The 19493-nt window shown below is 59.5% G+C and overlaps 1 protein-coding gene across 4 annotated transcripts in view; it reads right to left on the bottom strand.

Annotated features, from left to right (window-relative positions):
• ARID3A (AT-rich interaction domain 3A) overlaps positions 1-19493 on the bottom strand; it is a 61108-nt gene that overhangs the window by 25903 nt on the left and 15712 nt on the right. For all 4 annotated transcript variants that reach the window (XM_037994466.2, XM_037994462.2, XM_037994463.2 and 1 more), the window contains exon 3: positions 18206-18524. In XM_037994466.2, the coding sequence (XP_037850394.1) occupies positions 18206-18524 (319 nt within the window). The remainder of the gene's footprint in view (positions 1-18205; positions 18525-19493) is intronic.

Consider the following 19493-nt stretch of genomic DNA (forward strand, 5'->3'; position numbering starts at 1 on the left):
TGGCCAATGTGGTGAAACCCCATCTTTACGACACATACAAAAATCAGGTGGGTGTGGTGGTGTGCACCTGTAATTCCAGATACCTGGCAGGCTGAGGCAGGAAAATCACTTGAACCCAGGAGGCGGAGGTTGCAGTGAGCTGAGATTGTGAGTTTGTGCCACTGCCCTCCAGCCTCCAGCTGGAATGTAAACTAATTTAAGATTTACAATTAAGTGACTTTTAGTGTATCCACCGTGTTATGCAAACCACAATCTCTATCCCCTTCAGCCGTCACTCCCCGTCCTCTCCCCAGCCCTGGCACGCACGCATCCCCTTCCTGTCTCTGTGGATGGGCCTGTTCTGGACATTTCATAGACACGGGATCACACCGCGTGGCCTTCTGTGTCTGGCGCCTCTCACTGAGCGTGACGTCCTCAGGGTGCACCTGTGCTGAGGCCTGGGTCAGAGCCTGGCTCCTGCTCACGGCTGCACCGTGTTCCATGGTGGACGGGCCACACTGTATTTGTCCATTTATCCTTCAGTGGACACCTGAGCTGTTTCTACCTTTTGGCTCTCGTGAACCAAGCTGGTCTGAACCTGCCTGTATAATCATCCCACCTATTTTTGTTTCCTCTGGTTTTGAGACAAGAAATAAATCACTGTGAGGTCGGGTGCGGTGGCTCACGCCTGTCATCCCAGCACTTTGGGAGGCCGAGGCGGGCGGATCACCTGAAGTCGGGAGTTCGTGACCAGCCTGGCCAACATGGAGAAACCCCATCTCTACTAAAAACACAAAATTAGCCGGGTGTGGTGGTGCATGCCCGTAATCCCAGCTACTCGGGAGGCTGAGGCAGGAGAATTGTTTGAGCCCGGGAGGTGGAGGTTGTGGTGAGTTGAGATCGTGCCACTGCACTCCAGCCTGGGCGACAAAAGTGAAACTGTCTCAAAAAAAAAAAAAAAAAAAAAAAGAACTCACTCACTGTGACTCCTACAACAACATTAAACTGAAAGAGTCGATTTTCATCCCCCCCAATCCCCGTAAAGCAGCCAGGATGGAAAAATGAGATGGCCCCTCCCTCCAGCAGCCCCCGAGGGTGGAGGGACCGAGGGGCTTGGAAATCAAGATCAAGATCAAACCAGGTCTCTCCCCTGCTCCACGGTCAACCATGGCTCCTGACTTCTCCCAGGAGAAGGCCCAACTCCCTGCCTGCCCGCCGAGCCCCACGCTAGCCGGCACATGGCTACGGCCATCTGTACACACACTGGCTGCTCCCCCGAACGCTCCTTTCCCCACGTGGGCCCCTCTCACTCCTGCAGCAGCCGACGGCCTGCACTGATCCTCAGCACCTTCCCGGGGTCAGGCTGGGTACTCATCCATTTATTCTAGGGACAGCCTCTTTCCATCTTGCTGGCCTGTTTCCCACCCATGAAGGCAGAATCTGGGCCGGGCACGGTGCCTCACACCTGTCGTGCCAGCACTTTGGGAGGCCGAGGTGGGCAGATCACCTGAGGTCAGGAGTCCCAGCTTGGCCAACATGGAGAAACCGTCTCTACTAAAAATACAAAAATTAGCCGGGCGTGGTGGTGAACCCCTGTCATCTCAGCTACTCAGGAGGCTGAGGCAGGAGAATCGCTTGAACCTGAGAGGCGGAGGTTGCAGTGAGCTGAGATCGCGCCATTGCGCTCCAGCCTGGGCAACAGAGCAAGGCTCTGTCTCAAAAAAAAAAAAAAAAAACAGATTCAGGGTCTGTGGGGTACAGTGGTGGGAATCCAGCAGGCGCCCACGGGAGGAAGGGGAAACGCCGGGGGCGGTGGCTCCTACCCATAATCCCAGCACTTTGGGAGGCTGAGGCGGGAGGATGACTTGAGGCCAGGAGTTGGAGGAAAGAAGGAAAAGGAAGAGGCCGTGAGGAACTCTCCTTCCTCCAACGCTGGCGTCCCCTTCCGGAGGCCTGATAATCCTGTTATCGTGTGCGGCGGAGGCCCGGGGCAGAGGCTGAGATGACTCAGCACCCGCGGCCACTACTGCCCAGGTGGCAGGGTCCCTGGGGGCCCCGGGGCCTCCCCTTCCACATAGGCACCCACGCTGCTGCTGGGAGGGGTGGGGAGGGCGGGACCCAGCACTGCCTCTCCACACCCCCAGGGTCCCGCTCTGCGTTTGGGGAAACTGAGGCAGGGAGGGGTCCATAGCTGTCTGGTAACCAGGTTTGGAGAGCACCAGCAACCTGCAAAGCTTGTCACTTGTCCACAGCCCGGAGAGGCAGGAAGGAGGCGGCCAGAGTGTGCCCCCACAGCCACGTCACTGCTGCAGACTCCAGGCCGACCAGGCGCGGTGGCTCGTGCCCGTAATCCCATAATCCCAGCACTTTGGGAGGCCGAGGCAGGCGGATCACCTGAGGTCAGGAGTTTGAGACCAGCCTGGCCAACACGGTGAAACCCCGTTGCTACTAAAAATACAAAAATTAGCCGGGCGTGGTGACAGGCACCTGTAATCCCATCTACTCGGAAGGCTGAGGCAGGAGAATCGCTTGAACTCGGGAGGTGGAGGCTGCAGTGAGCCGAGGTTGCACCACTGCCTTCCAGCCAGGGCAACAGAGTGAGACTCCGTCTCAAAAAAAAAAAAAAAAAAAAGATTCCAGGCTTCGTCCCTCGTCCCCTTCCCACGGAGTCCAGAGGCCAGGAAGGAACAGCTGGACGGATGAGGCAGGAATGAAGAAGGAATGAAGTCGGAGCAGAGCCTGGGGCTGTAGGCGGGAGGAGGGCAGGGGGGCAGGAGGACCTGGAGGACCTGGAGTCTCGCGCCCCAGCCTGCCCGTTCTCCGGGCCTCAGTTTACCCGTGGTGGGGGTAGGGCTGATGCCATCAAGAAGCGAAAGCTGCCGCTGCGGTGCGGCCCCGGGAGGATGGGGGATTTTGAGTCTCGGTGTTTTTCCCGTTCCGGAAACTCCCAGGACTGACAGAGACGGCAGAGCTGAGTGTGGACCACAGGGCGAGCCACACGGGGCTGTCAGCCCACAGGGTTTCTGCCAGGACAGTGCGCTCTGCAGCCGTTATTGAGCACCTCTTGTACGTCCCGGACTATCTTGTATGCCGAGGAGACGCAGTGTCCATTAAGGGCCTGGGCTTCCCGGTTCAGGGAGCAGGAGGAAGAGGTCAGCGGGGGCAGCTGCACTGCGAAGGAAGACACCAGGAGACAGGCAGCCCCGACCGACCGGTGGGCACTGCAGGGTTGGGGGAGGGCAGGGCCACCCACACCCAGCAGGCGCTTACTTGCAGGGCGACCCTGTGTCCGCACACAGCAGGCACTTACTTAGCTAGTGTCTGCTGTGTGACTTCAGGCCCTTCCCTGCCCTCTCTGGGCTCAGCCTGGCCATGGGTTGCTCCCAGCGCACCTGACCAGCCGGGGGATCCCCCGCCTGCCTAAGCCACGAGGCTTTCAATTCCCGTCAGCGCAGCCGGGCCTCGGCGGATGCAGATGCTGAGGGCCCTGCCGGGCGTGGGGAAATTGGGGAAGTGATTCTGGGCAGGGCCGAACATCTGCCGGCTCCACTCCCCCGGCCCTGGCGGGCCCCGAGTGCCCTCTCTGGAAATACACAGCACCCCACCCACGGGGCGGATATTAATAACACGCTCCAGAAATGACCACGAGGCGCAGCCCGGGAAGCCAGCGCGGTAAAGGTGCTTCTCTGGATTTCCGGATCACAAGATTCCGGGGGCAGCTCGCTGACGCCAAACCCTCCTCGTTCTCCCGTGTCGGGCCCTTCGTGCGATCGCCACCCTGCAACCTCGGTCTTCTCACCTGTGAAACGGTCCTGGGCCATCTGGGTGGGGGCTGAGACACGGATGGGGGAGTCCCTTGCTCAGGGAGGGGACCCTGACCGGCTGCCAGCCCATGTCACAGTTGGGGAAACTGAGACCCACAAGTACAGGAGGGCAGCGGCAGGCCTGGCGCTGAGATGTGGCTGGGGAGGCATCAGCTGACAGGCACTTCCAGAAAGTTGGTGCAGAGAAGGCAGGAGGCAGCCCCGTGGCGGCGAGAAATGACACGGAACTCCGGGGTCTGCAGTCCCCAGTGGAGCCCCCACCCAGGGCACTGGCCTTAAGCAACCCCTGTGTCTGCCAGGAAACCCATTTCACAGATGCAGACACAGACGCAGATCTGGGCCGATGGCAGGCAGGGGGTGCCCCGGGCCACACTGAGACACACCCCACCCCACGGTGCCCAGCACTGGGGGGCACCCAGAAAACATTTCAAAGGATCAGGAAGCCACAAATGCAGAATCTCAGTGTGGGCCGGGCACAGTGGCTCCCACCTGGGATCCCAGCACTGTGGGAGGCCGAGGCAGACAGATTGCTTGAGCCCAGGAGTTTGAGACCGGCCCAGGCAAGACGACAAAACCCTGTTTTCACAAAAACAAAAACAAAAATTAGCCAGGCATGGTGGCGCACACCTGTAATCCCAGCTACACGGGAGGCTGAGGCGGGAGGATCACGTGAGCACAGGAGGTGGAGGCTGCAATAAGCCGTGATGACTCCCGGCTGGGCAACAGAGCAAGACCCTGTCACAAACACACACACAAACAGAATCTTAGTTTTGAAGCCTTTGGGATGAAAAAAAAAAAATTAGCCAGGTGCGGTGGCTCATGCCTATAATCCCTGCACTTTGGGAGGCCGAGGTGGGCAGATCACCTGAGGTCAGGAGCTTGAGGCCAGCCTGGCCAACATGGTGAAACCCCATCTCTACGAAAAATACAAAAATTAGCTGGGCATGTAATTAGCGCCTGTAATCTCAGCTACTCAGGAGGCTGAGGCAGGAGAATTGCTTGAACCCGGGAGGCAGAGGTTGCAGGGAGCCGAGATCAGGCCACTGCACTCCAGGCTGGGCAACAAAGGAAGACTCCATCTAAAAATAAATGAATAAATAAATAAATAAAAAGTATGCCAGGTGCGGTGGCTCACGCCTGTAATCCCAGCACTTTGGGAGGCTGAGGCGGGTGGATCACAAGGTCAGCAGTTCAAGACCAGCCTGGCCAACATGGTGAAACCCCATCTCTACTAAAGATTCAAAAAATTAGCCGGGCGTGGTGGTGGGCGCCTGTAATCCCAGCTACTTGGGAGGCTGCGGCAGGAGACTCGCTTGAACCCAGAAGGTGGAGGTTGCAGTGAGCCGAGATCGTGCCACTGTATTCCAGCCTGGGCAACAGAGCGAGACTCTGTCTCATAAGTAAATAAATAAATGAATAAAAAGGAAAAAGTAAAAGTAAAAAAACAAAAACAAAAAAAAAGAAATACCCAGGCCGGGCGCGGTGGCTCACGCCTGTAATCCCAGCACTTTGGGAGGCCGAGGCGGGTGGATCATGAGGTCAAGAGATTGAGACCATCCTGGCTAACACGGTGAAACCCCGTCTCTACTAAAAATACAAAAAACTAGCCGGGCGAGGTGGCGGGCGCCTGTAGTCCCAGCTACTCGGGAGACTGAGGCAGGAGAATGGCGTGAACCCGGGAGGCAGAGATCGCGCTGAGATCGCGCCACTGCACTCCAGCCTGGGCGACAGAGCGAGACTCCAACTTCAAAAAAATAAGAATAAAAATAAAAATGAAATACCCAGTGTTCTCTTCCCCCAGGCAGTGATGAACCTGCCACGCTGGGGTGTTCCACACAGGGCCCCCGCCCCGCAGACCGGCCGGCCCACCCACAATACGCCCCCATGCTCCCACCTGGACGCCGGGGCCCTGCCTCTGTGAGCCTTACTTTTCCCTGCTGAGAAATGGGCTTGGAGTAACCCAGGGTCCAAGTACTTTGTCCAGGGCTGGGCACTCGGCAATTAACTCTGTCCTGGGGTTCCCCGCAGATCGGACCTGGACAGTTCCAGAAAGCCCCAGAAGGGTCATCCCCAGCAGGAGTGTCCATTCGGAAAGAGGCACCTGGTGGGAGACTGTGGTCCCATCACTCCCAGCCCGGGTTCTCTGAACAGAAACGCAGTCAGGCAGCAGCGGCAGGAGTCGGGCAGTCCAAGGGGCCAGAACACGCCTGCCCCGGCCACGTCGACACCGTCCCCACAGTGAGACATGGGCCCACCTGTAGTCCGAGCCCAAACACGGCTGCAGGAAGGAAGGGGCCGCATCCCACCTCTCACCCGGGAGTCAAGAGGAAGGGCCCTCCCTGGTGGGCTCAGGGTCCGGGGTCCCTCGGGCACATCCGGCAGGAGCTTCTGCCAGACCCCAGGCCAAGGGCAGGACAGGAACTGCCCCTACCGTGGGCAGCAGCCTCGGAGGAGTCACTCAAGGCTGTGCCTGCTCCAGGGACACCTCACCCCCCCGGGAGCAGAGGTGGGCTGGGGCCGCCCGGGGCAGGCAGCAGGGCCACGCTGTACACCATCCCCTCCTTACAGGAGTCAGAGGAGAAACCTGGGGAACCGTAATGGCCAAGGATGAAAACGAAGTCACAGGAGCTGCATTCCTTCCGATGCCATCCCTGTCTTATGGGCGGGGAATCTGAGGCCCAGAGGACAAGGTCACAGGCGGCTGGCCCAGGCGGGCAGAGCTGGGATCTGTGCACGTTGGCGTGGCTGGGCTCTCTCCCACCGGGTGGCATTAAAGCAGTGAATAACCACAGAGCTGATCTGCCTAGTTCCTTCCCAAGAACCAGGTCCAAGTGCCCCCAAGAGCTGGGCACGCGGCCAACTGGGGGTGCCGGTGGCCGGGCAGGGCGCCAGCTGGGGCAGAGACGCCCAGCCGCTCCCGGAGAAATGGCACAGCAAGACCGTGTCTCCAAGAAATAAAATGAAGTTAGCTGGGTGTGGTGGTGAGTGTCTGTGGCCCCAGCTACTCAGGAGGCTGAAGCGGGAAGATCACTGGAGCCCGGGAGGTCGAGGCTGCAGTGAGCTACGACTGCACCGCTGCACTCCAGCCTGGGCGACAGCACGAGACCCTGTCTCAAAATCCATCCCCGAAAACCAGACTATGAAGGAGGTCCAGCCAGGCTGGCAGTGGGACCCTCCCAGGGCTGGGGTCAGGGGTCCTGGGTGGGGGACACTCACTTGCCCGGAAGACCCACTTTTGTAGCAATGAACGTGGTGCCCGAGATGGGTAAAGGTTTGGGGGCATCGGAGCAACGGCGCTGGGGCCGGGGCTGTCACGCGAGAGACACACACCGTGGCCACCAGGGAACCCCACCACCGACATTCCTACCCAGACAGGCTTCCGTGAACCACACAGCCAGACACTCCTACGCAGACACACAGACACACACCCCGGACGCGCCCCTGCAGCCAGACACACGGGGAGCAGACACGCCCGGGAGATAACGGCGAGACAGGCCCGCCCTCCACCACGCTGCCCGCCGTTGGGATTCCAGCGCCAGGGGCAGGAGCTTCTGCTCCATGCACGGCTGTGTCCCCAGTACGCAGGCAAGCTGGCATAAAGCGGGTGCCCTGTAAGTGCCCATGAGAGGGTCGCGCTCAGACATGTGCGCCCAGGGAGGCAGAGCCTGGTGTTTCTGCCCTAACCTCGCTCAGGGCATGGCGCCACATCAGCACAGTCGTCCTCTCTCCACAAGTCTGACATCAGCGTATCAGTGGGACTCTAGGGGAAGGCCCTTCCCTCCTCTCCCAGCTTCTGGGGGCTCCAGGTGTCCTTGGCTTGTGGCCACATCGCTCCAGCCTCTGCCTCTGTCTCCACCCAGCTATCTCCTCATGTGTGCGTGTCTAAATTTCTCTTTTTTTTTCTTTTTTCTTTTTTTTTTTTTTTTTGAGACAGAGTCTTGCTCTGTCACCCAGGCCAGAGTGCAGTGGCTCGATCTCGGCTCACGGCAGCCTCCGCCTCCCGGGTTCAAACAATTCTCCTGCCTCAGCCTCCCGAGTAGCTGGGACTACAGGCACCTGCCACCAGGCCCAGCTAATTTTTGTATTTTAGACAAGGTTTCACCGTGTTGGCCAGGCTAGTCTCAAACTTCTGACTGCAGGTGATCCGCCCGCCTCGGCCTCCCAAAGTGCTGGGATTACAGGCATGAGCCACCGTGCCCGTCCTTTCTTTTTTTTTTTTTTTCTTTTTTTGACACAGGGTCTTGCCCTGTCGCCCAGGTTGGAGTGCCATGGTGCCACCGTAGCTCACTGCAGCCTCGACCTCCTGGGCTTAAGCATTTCTCCCGCCTTAGCCTTCTGGGTAGCTGGGACCACAGTAGCAAACCACCACATGTAGCTAATTTTATTATTATTATCTTTTTACAGATGGGGGGTCTCACTATGTTGCCCAGGCTAGTCTCAAACTCCTAGGCTCAAGTGATCCTCCCACCTCAGCCTCCTGAGTAGCTGGGACCACAGGCGTGCACTCCACACCCAGCTAATCTGTGTATAGACAGGGTCTCGCTCTGTTGCTGAGGCTGGTCTCAAGCTCCTGGGCTCAAGCGATCTTCCTGCCTTGGCCTTCCAAAGCGCGGGGATCACAGGCGTGACCTCCCCCTTAGAGGACAACCGACCGGCATGGGATTTGGGGCCACCCTACGCCATGGGACCTCACTGAAGCTAACACCATCTGCAGAGACCCTATTTCCAAATGCAATTCCATTCTGAGGTTCCGGGTGGACCTGAGTTTCGGGGGACGCCATCCAATCCAGGACGGGGCTCCTCCTGGAAGGCGGGTTCTTATCTGCTCTCACGTTCTCTGTCTCCGAGGGCGGCAGAGGAGGCTGCTGGGCATGGAATCCGGGCCTGTGTCCGGCGTGGCTTCTGGGCATGGGGCCTGAGTCCCCCAGGCAGCTCGCTTCCTGAGCCTGGCCAGAACCAGGGCCTGCGGGCCAGCGGCCTCCACCCGCTCCCTGCCCACCCGCCTGGGCCCACGGACCCCCAGCCCAGCCCTGACCAAGGGGCAAGGCCACATCCCGGCGCCGGGGCCTTCAATGGCCAGATTAGTCGCCGTTTAACCCTGTGACCCCCAATTGTCCTCTGGCCGTGTGCAGTCGGCAGAGCGGAGAAGAGGCGGTCCGCACCCGCCCCCCGTGCGCCACCCACCAGGTCGGCACCGCAGCGGCTCCCAGCCGCCAGCGGAGAGGACCCTGAGTCAAGTGTCCCTCGTGGGTGAAGCCCCTGGTGTGCCACGCCCTGGTCAGGACTGACAGAGAATTTGGGGCATCAAAGGGACCTGGACTTCAGTCCTTTGTGTCCAGCAGGGAAACTGAGGCAAGAGTGGACAGGGCTCTGCCAGCAGCTCCTCTGGGTCAGAGAGGGTGGGGGTGCACCCCCAGGGGTCCTGTCCATAGCTCGGCAGTCACCGGGGCTCCGTCAGCTAGGCTGGTTCCAGAGCCCACGGCGGGCAGGGCGGGCGTTGATCTGTGCCCTGCGGCCGATGCGCGCCGCTGACCAAGACAGCACCACCCTCTAGCAGCCCCAGGGGCTAATGGTTAACAGGCCCCACCGTGACCTCATGCTTCGGGGCCAGCACGAGGTCCCCACACGCTCAGGCACACGGGAAAGTCGTCCGTCACAGGCACACCTGTGCACACGCGGGGAGCCCAGGCAGGCACGCTTTTGGACACACACTTTCCAGCCTCGGTGTGCACACACACCTATGCTTGCAGTCACCCCTGACACACACACACACACACACAGCCACATCCACACAAAACACAGGAGACCAGTCCAACACAGCAGCTCACGCCTGTTATCCCAGCACTTTCAGAGACCAAGGTGGGAGGATCACTTGAGCCCAGGAGTTTGAGACCAGGCTGGGCAACATGATGGCGAGATCCCATCTTTATCGTTAAAAAAAGGCCTATACGGGAGACCATCACCCCAACGTAGACATTCACACAGGACATCAGGGCAGACGCACGCCCGGACAGACTCATCAACAGGTCCACGCAAAACAGGGACGTGTGAAGTTTGCCACATCCCTCGGCACACAGAGACCTAAACAAACACCGTGGTGCTGGCTGGGGACGTGCAGGCGGACGTGTGAGGTGCCGCTGGCTGGGTGCACACAGCCCCGCACATGAGACCCACGGAATCCAGCAGGCGCCCGGTGGGCAGAGGCCATGGAGGGTCCAGAGATGTCGTCTCTGGGGCAAGACCCCTCCCAGGCAGGGTGCCACAAGACCAGACCCACGAGCTGCCTGGCCACAGCCCCAGCGTGCACACTTGCACGCACGCCACGGCGGCTCACCACGCCCATTCCCCGCCCAGGCACCATGCGGGGACACTCTCTGCCTGCGGGCACCGCTCCCTCGGGCCGCCGCGTGTGTTATTAGAAAGCATGGGGCGTGGCCGGCGCTTGGCAGCAGCCACCAGGGTGGGACGCCGGCGGTGGGCGTGGGGCCAGGCCACGGCGGCGGTGACCCCGCGGCGGTGACCTGGTGGCCAGGCGGTGGCGCAGGGGCCAGATAAGGCTCTTCCGGCTGAGTCAGCGAGGCTCCTGGCATGGGCATGGGCCGGGGCATGGTGCCAGGGGCTGGCGGGCAGGCACCCTCCCCTCACCCTCCAGGGCCCGGCTGGCACGGCGCCAGCAGCCACAGCGGCTTTGATGAGGCAGGCGCTGCCCCGGCGGGAGGACCAGACGCCGGGGGGCTTCCCGACGGCCCTCCTCCCAGCTCACGTGCAGCCAGGCCTCCCGGAGGCCCAGGAAGGCACCAGGGCTGGCAGCTGAGGGCCTGGCTCGGGGCCCTCTCGGCAAACACACTGTCTCAAACACAGCCGCTGGCTCTGTGCGCTCGGAACCTGCTGCCTGACCTCTGGGCAAAGGCCTCGGCTGCACCATCTGCCTAGAGCACCCGCCTGCACTGGGAAAATTCTACCTTCTCCTCCTTCTTATACCCCAGAACCTAGAGCACCTGCCTGCGCTGGGAAAATTCTACCTTCTCCTCCTTCTTATGTCCCAGAAGCGCAGCTGCAGCATCGGCCTCTTCTACTCCTGCCTGGACCAGGGGTGCCTCCGTTCTGTCCTCCCAGCCTCCTTCTCCCAGCTCCGAACCCTACCAAGGCTCCCCACTGAGCCCAGCTCTGGGTGCCCTGATGCTCTGCCCACCGCTCCTGCTACACCGAGCTTGACTGCCCTGCGGCCCAGGATGGCTTTAAACGCAGCCCAGTGCAAATGTGTAAATTTCTTAACACACTAAGAGATTTTTTTTGCAATTATGTTTTGGCTCATCAGGTATCATTAGCGTTACTATATTTTACGTGAGGCCCAAGACAATTCTTCTTCTTCCGATGCAGCCCAGGGAAGCCAAAAAATTAGCCACCTTGGCCCTACACATTACGCTCCAGCCACAGCGATCCAACAGGCAGGATCACTAACGAACTCTTACACATCCTGCAAAGCCCCAGCCCCAATGCCTCTTCCTCTGGGCAGCCTCCCCTTCAATCTCCTCTAGCCCAGCCCGGACCCCACAAGGGATTTGGGGCTTTCCCAGTGGCCCCTCCGAGCCTCAGTCTGCAATGGAGGTGGTGAGGCCAGGGCAGATCCCAAAGCTACCTTCACGTCCAGCTCTGGCTCCCATCAGCCTGGGGGTCTCCGGGCAGGATGAAGAAAACGTGTGCCTGCTTCTCCCAGAGCCCTGGCAATTCCAGCTCCCCACCTCCTCCCCACACTGCTCCAAGCACCTCCCACGCCCCAGAGATGTTCATTACGGTATTGTTTACAACAGGGAAATGACTGAGGGAAGTGTGTGGAAATGACCAAGGGAAGTGTGTGGAAATGACCGCGGGAAGCGTGTGGATATATCGGCGTCCAGGGCCACGAGGTGAACACCCACACAGCTAAAAAGAACCAGGCATCTCGGAACATCCCAATTACAACGCGAACGCACCGTGATAAACAGCTCCTTGAAGCCAGCGGTGGGAGGACCCTCTCGGCCTCCGCTGCAGATCACGTTAGATACCTCCCAGGTCACATTCCCGGGTGCGCGTGGGCAGAGAAAGGCCTGGAGAATGCACGGCTCATGCCCTAGAGGTCAAGGGGGACTCGGGGCTCACTGTAAACGTTCCATTTTCTTTCTCTCTGCAAAAAGAGCATCAAGGGTTACTTCTGGAACCAAAAGCCTATTGAGAGGCCGGGCACGGTGGCTCACGCCTGTCATCCCAGCACTCTGGGAGGCCGAGGCGGGCAGATCACAAAGTCAGGAGTTCGAGACCACCCTGGCTAACATGGTGAAACCCCGTCTCTACTACAAATACAAAAATTAGCTGGGCATGGTGGTGGGCGCCTGTAATCCCAGTTACGCAGGAGGCTGAGGGAGGAGAATCGCTTGAACCCAGGAGGCAGAGGTTGTGGTGAGCCGAGATTGCGCCACTGCACTCCAGCCTCAGTGACAGAGCAAGACTCCGTCTAAAAATAAATAAATAAATAAATAAATAAATAAATAAACCAGGTGTGGTGGTGGTGCCTGTAGTCCCAGCTACTCGAGAGGCTGAGGCAGGAGAATGGCATGAACCCAGGAGGCGGAGCCTGCAGTGAGCTGAGATCACGCCACTGCACTCCAGCCTGGGCCACAGAGAGAGACTCTGTCTCAAAAAAAAAAAAAAAAAAAAGAGATAAAATAATGTATCTATGTGTATTTTCCACAATTAAAAAAACCAAATGAGCTGAAAAGACCAAAAAAAACAGAACTGGACGCCTGCTTCCTGCTGGGGTCTTGCTTCACCCCCCTGAGAGCTGCCTGGCGGGCACCGTGGTGAGGACCCAGTGGTCTCTGGGGCTGGGCCCAGCGAGGTGTGTCTGGCCTTGAGCCCGAGAGGCTGCTGGTGGCTGTCTCTGCCCCAGTGCCCACAAACGCCCAGCTGTCAGGCCCGGAGACCTGGATGTGAGGACAGCACTGAGGTCTGCCCTGGCCTAACCACCTTCATTCCAGACAAAAAAAAAAAAAAAAAAAAATACCGAGGGGCAGCTGGGCTTCCCCGAAACCATCCCGCCAGAGGCTCCCTGGGCCATCCATCCACACACTCCTGGGTCCTCTCTGGCGGGTGCATCCCAGGATCAAATTCCAGCTCGGACACTTCCCTTGTGAGACTGTGCACAGGTCATATCATCGTTCCCAGGCCTCAGTCTCTCACGTGCACAACAGGTTCAACAGCAGCTCCTTCCTTGTGGGATCACGTGAGGATCTGGGACAGAACCTGTCTAAAACACTCAGTCACTTTCTTCATGAGACTGGCTGGTGCTGCCATTCCTAGCCTCTGAGCTCACCTGCACGTTCCATGGGGAGCAAGCTTTACCGCAGAAAGCCCAACACTGAATGAAAATCAGAACCACAGTGAGAAACCACGCCACCGTGACAAGGAAGGCCAGGATCAAAACGTCGGCAATAGGCCGGGCGTGGTGGCTCATGTCTGTCATCCCAGCACTCTGGGAGGCTGAGGTGTGAGGATCACCTGAGGTTGGGAGTTCAAGACCATCCTGCCCCACACGGTGAAACCCTGTCTCTACTAAAAACACAAAAATGAGCTGGGCATGGTGGTGGGCACCTGTAATCCCAGCTACTCGGGAACTCCAGCCTGGGTGACAGAGCAAGACTCTGTCTCAAAAAAAAAAAAAGTTGACAGTAACAAGTGGTGAGGATGTAGAGGAACTGGAACCCACATCTGTGGCTGGTGGGAAGGTAAGGTGGGCAGCTGCTTGCTGAACAGTGCAGCAGTTCCTCTGATGGGTTAATATGAAGACACCAGCAGACCCAGCGATTCTCCCAGATACACACCCGAAAGTGAAAACATACGCCCACATAAAAACCTGTACAGCGCTACAAATCCAAAAGGCAGAAACCAACCAAGTGGCCATCGACGGCTGAACGGGTAGACACAATAGGGCACATCCACACAGCGGAATATGACTCAGCCATGAAAAGGAAGGAGACTCTGACCCAGGCCACTGTGCTGATGCACCTTCAGGACATCACGCTCAGTGAGATATGCCAGACACAAAAGGCCACGCGGTGTGTGATCCTATTTCTTTTTTTTTCTTTGTTCTTGTTTTTTTTTTTTTTTGAGATGGAGTCTTGCTCTGTCACTCATGCTGGAGTGCAACAGCGCGATCTCGGCTCACTGCAACTTCGGCCTCCTGGGTTCAAGCGATTCTGTCTCAGCCTCCAGAGTAGCTGGGATTACAGGCGCTCGCCACCACACCCGGCTGAGTTTACACTTTGTTTGTGTTTATTTTTTGAGACAGGGTCTTGCTCTGTCACCCAGGCTGGAGTCCAGTGGTGCAATCACAGCTCACCACAGCCTCCGCCTCCCAGACTCAGGTGATCCTCCCACCTCAGGGTCCCACATAGCTGGGACTGCAGGTGTGCACCACTACGCCCTGCTAATTTTTGTATTTATTTATTTTATTTTTTGTAAAAACAGGGTTTCATCATCTTGCCCAGGCTGGTCTCGAACTCCTGGGCTCAGGCGATCTGCCCATCTTGGCCTCCCACAGTGCAGGGATTACAGGTGTGAGCCACTGTGCCGGGCCTGAACTCTACACTTAAAACAGTGAACTGTAAGGCACGTGAACTATAGCCCAATAAAGCTGTTTTTTGGCCGGGCGTGGTGGCTCAAGCCTGTAATCCCAGCACTTTGGGAGGCCGAGACGGCCGGATCACGAGGTCAGGAGATCGAGACCATCCTGGCTAACACGGTGAAACCCCGTCTCTACTAAAAAAAAAAATACAAAAAACTAGCCGGGCGAGGTGGCGGCGCCTGTAGTCCCAGCTACTCGGGAGGCTGAGGCAGGAGAATGGCGTGAACCCGGGAGGCGGAGCTTGCAGTGAGCCGAGATCATGTCACTGCACTCTAGCCTGGGAGACAGGGCGAGACTCCGTCTCAAATAAATAAATTAAAAAATAAATAAATAAATAAAAGCCCACAATGGTGGGGTGCGGTGGCTCACGCCTGTAATCCCAGCACTTTGGGAGGCCAAGGCGGGCAGATTGCCTGAGCCCAGGAGTTCTAGACCAGCCTGGGCAGCATAGTGAGACCCCATCTCGACAAAAGGTAGCTGAGTGTGGTGGCACCCGTCTGTGCTCGCAGCTACTCAGGAGGCTGAGGCGGGAGGATCGCTTGACCCTGGGAGATCGAGGCTGCAGGGAGTTAGGACGGCACCACTACACCCCAGCCTATGCAACATAGTAAGACCCTGTCTCAAAAATTATAATCATAATCCAACAAAAGCCTACCGTGGCCACTTTCTAGAACCCAGGCCTGCTGTGTGGGTGACGGGAGGCCACCAGGAGCCTACGTCAGACATCAAGAGGCTGAGATCCTAATCGCTGCCTGACACGTGCTGGCCTCCAAAACTGCACGTCCCCAGGCAGTGAGGTTCCAGGTGTCCAGGGAAAGAACTCGTGGCCCTGAGCCTGCTGCGCCCGGCCCCCCCTGCAGCCTGGCCACCCACCAGACCTGCAGCCGACAGCAGAATTTCACAGCTGTCGAGGATTTGCAGGCGGAAGTTAGCCCCGAGGCCTGCCAGGATCTGGGAGGAAAAGGCAGAGACGGTGCCAAGCGGCCGGCCGGCGGGCCAGGGCTGCCACGTGCCAGGAAGGGGGTGGGGCAGACGCCAGAGTCAACAGGGGCCCCAGCGGGGGTGCGGGGGTAACACTGACTGGGCTGGTTGGGCCCAGGCCACTGTTGACACTGGGAACGCAGGTGCCTGGCCAGCTGGGCGGGCGGCAGCATCAGCGGCTGGACCTGCCACGAACGGCCCAGGGTAAGATCCCAGGCCCGGCCGGGCGCGGTGGCTCAGGCCTGCAATCCCAGCATTTTGGGAGGCTGAGTTAGGCAAATCACTCGAGCCCAGGAGTTTGAGACCAACCTGGGCAACATAGCGAGAGCCGTTCTCTAGGGGGAAAAAAAAAAATCACAGGACTGCAGGATGGGGGCCTCCCCCAAGACCCGCTGCCCACAACCCTCCCTCAGGCCCCATCTTCTGGGAGTTCCAATCCCGTCTCCTGCAAGACCTGGAGGCGGCACCCGGTCCTTACACACAAGGCCCAGCCTGGAGGCGGCACCCGGTCCCTACACACAAGACCCAGCCTGGAGGCAGCACCCGGTCCCTACACACAGGCCCAGCCCGGAGGAGGCACCAGGTCCCTACACACAAGGCCCAGCCCGGAGGAGGCACCAGGTCCCTACACACAGGCCCAGCCCGGAGACGGCACCCGGTCCCTACACACAAGACCCAGCCCGGAGGCGGCACCGGGTCCCTACACACAGGCCCAGCCCGGAGGAGGCACCCGGTCCCTACACACAGGCCCAGCCCGGAGACGGCACCCGGTCCCTACACACAGGCCCAGCCCGGAGGAGGCACCAGGTCCCTACACACAGGCCCAGCCCGGAGACGGCACCCAGTCCCTACACACAAGCCGAGCTTTAGTCTACCTCTCAGGGCCTCTGTGCAGTCCGCTCCCGGTACACCCAGGGGGCAGGTGTGGGGGAACCAGGGAGCCGGGCACGAGGCAGGGGCTCCATGAATACCTGAGGCTGCTGGTGACACAGTGACTGCCTCCCTGCTCTGGCCTCAGTTTCCCCATCTTGGCTTCCCGCTGCAGAAAAACCCTGCATGGCACCTTGGACCCTGACCCGGGTGTCGCCCAGACAAGCTGGACAGCGGCTTCTGCCTCCCGCCTTTGTTCTGGACACGTTGTGGGTTGTGGGGTCAGGACACCTGGCCCCTCGTCCCTGCTTGATCTGGGCCGGTCACCCCAAAACTCCCCCGTCGGCTTTGGGCCTCGGAGGCCGCGGCTGTCTGGGCGGCGCACGTGTCCAGGGTCAGGTCCGCCTCTGACCCCCCAAGGACTGACTGAATGGGGGTCCTTTACCCTCCCTCTGGGCTTGGCTATAACCTTGCGGGGATGGAGATCTCTGTCGAGCTCCTGCCGCCCCCCAGCCCAGGGCTTGCTGCGGGCTGAGTCCCGGGCAGATGGCAAATACTGGGTGAATAAGCAAACGAAATTAAAGAGAATCCACTCTCAACACGCTCATCTGTACCGTCTTAAACCCAGAAAAGATCACAAGACCCCTTCTCCCAATGCTGAGCCTCTGTTTTCTCACTGGCAAAATGGGACTCGCGGCGGCGTGGCCCGTGGAGTATCCCCTTCTGCAGGAGAGGGAAACTGAGTCACGGAGCAGGGTGGAATTGGCGAGACGCACCCCTCCCCGAGTCCCCGCCGCAGCCCTAGCCGTTCTCCCACACCGTGTCCAGCTTTCAGCTCTTCACTCTTTGTGAGTTTCCAGGCAGTCCAAACTTAAGTCTCCTGAGGGTTGCTGGGGTGAGAGCCGCCCCCTAAGCTACTAGGCACCCCTGGAGTCAGGAGCCCCGGGAGGCCCCACTGGGAGTCTGTGCCTTGGCCCCTCCTAGGAGGCTCCTCGGAGCGGATTCTGGAAGCCCAGGAAGCCCAGGGTTGAAGGGGCTGCCCCAAGGCAGGCATGTCCCAGCGTGTCCATCACCCACCTCCCTGCGGGAGCCCAGACCAGCCTCCAGCCCCAGGCGAGGAGGTGGTTCCCCGCAGCCGCACCCAGAGGTCAGGGCAGAGCCCAGCTGGCCGAGGGCTGGAATGTGAGCCTGGCCACCATCTGGTTTCCATCTGCCCAGCCCAGCACGGTCCAACTTCAAAGCACCCCCGCCCGGCCACTTCCTCTGGCCTGGCCGCCTGCAGGGAAAGGCTGAAGCGGCCCCTACTTCCTCCTTCAGCCTGGGGTCCCTGAGACCCCCCTGCCGGCCCCGGCCTTAACCATCCACTCGGAGCCTCACAGACGCTTTCTCCTGCGTCTCCTGTAGTCACACCTGAGTCACCCCCAGGTCCCCTCGGCTGCCGGCTGCAGCCTGCAACCCCCCCATGGCTCTCCACAGATGCCAGGGGACGGAGGAGGCCTTGTCACCGCGTCACCAAGGCCCCGGCCTCTCTGCCCGCATCGCCCGCATGCCTGGTTCCTCCAGCCCACGCCCAGCTCGGGCTGGCGCCAGCCTCCCTCCCAGACCCGCCTTCCCTCTCTGCCCCATCACCTCCGATACAGGGGCCGTGAAGCCCCCCAGCTTTCTCCTTCGCAGCGGGCACTCCTCACAAATCCCACGTCAGAGCAACGAACAGCCGGCTGGTCGAGACCACAGCCAGGAGGGAAGCACAGGAAGCAGAGCTACCACAGGAAACCCCAGCTCTCAACTCGACGCCCGGCTCAGCACACATCCCGCGCAACGGGAGCCTTCGAAGGGTCCCAGTGGGTCCGGGAGCAGGTGCTCGGCCGCCACACGGGACGTGTCCACTCACCTGCTTAAACTGCTCCTCATACGTCCAGTCCCCGTGGTCAGGCGGCTGCAGCTGCGGAGCTACGTGGGCCCCTCCGGTGTGGGCAGGGCCAGGCCCCGGCCGCTCCTGGCCCCCCAGCGCCCTGGGAACGCCATCGCTTCGGAAGGCCTGGGGTGGCTGGGCCTTTCGGGGAAACAGCGCCGTGGTGCCCAAGTTGGCAGGGCCTGGGGGCCCCAGCCCCTCCTCGTCCTCCTCCTCCTCCTCATCCTCGTAATCCTCCTCCTCCTCCTCATCCTCCCCGAGGTCTTCCTCCATCTCCTCCTCCTCCCATTTGGGCTTCCTGGGGTGAGCAGAGGGCAGGAGTCAGGGGAGAAGGTGCTAGCTCGTACCAGCCTAGGGAGAGACCCGCTCCCCGCCCAGCCTCAGTTTCCCTCTCTGGAAATAGGAAGAGCCGGCCACCGCCAGCTCAGGCTGCAGAGCGCGCCCGTGAGCACAGCCTGCGTGGGGCAGCTGTGACGTCCATTTTGTTCCCAGTTAGCCCAGAACAGCACACGCCGTCCCTACAGCGTGAATTTTGGGGCCTTGAAAAGCATCACGCAGGCAGGCACGGTGGCGCTTGCCTAATCCCTACAGCACTCTGGGAGGCCAAGGCGGGAGGATCCCTTGAGCCCAGGAAGTGGAGGCTGCAGTGAGCTATGATGGCACCACTGCACTCCAGCCTGGGCCACAGAGCAAGACACCGTCTCTTGAAAAAAAAAAAAAAAAAAAAAGGGAATCATCGTGGCAGGTTGGTTCCTGCACCATGCATGCCGTCTCAGCTCCACCTCCCATTCCCTCCACAGGGAAAATTCTCCCACCGCTATCTGAAATCCACCCACCCTGGCCACTGCCCCTCCACGGCACCCTCCTAGATTTTCTTGTAGCCCTTTGTACAACCTGACATCACCTGCTTCTTTGCTAGGTTTTGTTCGGTTGGTTTTTTTTTTTTAGAGACAGAGCCTCACTCTGTTACCCAGACTGGAGTGCAATGGTGTGATCTCTGCTCACTGCAACCTCTGCCTCCCAGGTTCAAGCGATTCTCCTGCCTCAGCCTCCTGAGTAGCTGGGATTACAGGCGTGAGCCACTGTGCCCAGCCAGTTTTGTTTGTGTTTTGAGACAGGGTCTTCTCTGTTGCCCAGGCTAGAGTACAGTGGTGTGATCACAGCTCACTGCCGTCTTGACCTCCTGAGCTCAAGCAATCCTCCCGCCTCGGCCTCTCAAGTAGCTGGGACCACAGATGCATGCCACCACACCCGACTAATTTTTGTA

Source organism: Chlorocebus sabaeus, chromosome 6 (genome assembly GCF_047675955.1).
Source record: "Chlorocebus sabaeus isolate Y175 chromosome 6, mChlSab1.0.hap1, whole genome shotgun sequence".
Classification (NCBI taxonomy): domain Eukaryota; kingdom Metazoa; phylum Chordata; class Mammalia; order Primates; family Cercopithecidae; genus Chlorocebus; species Chlorocebus sabaeus.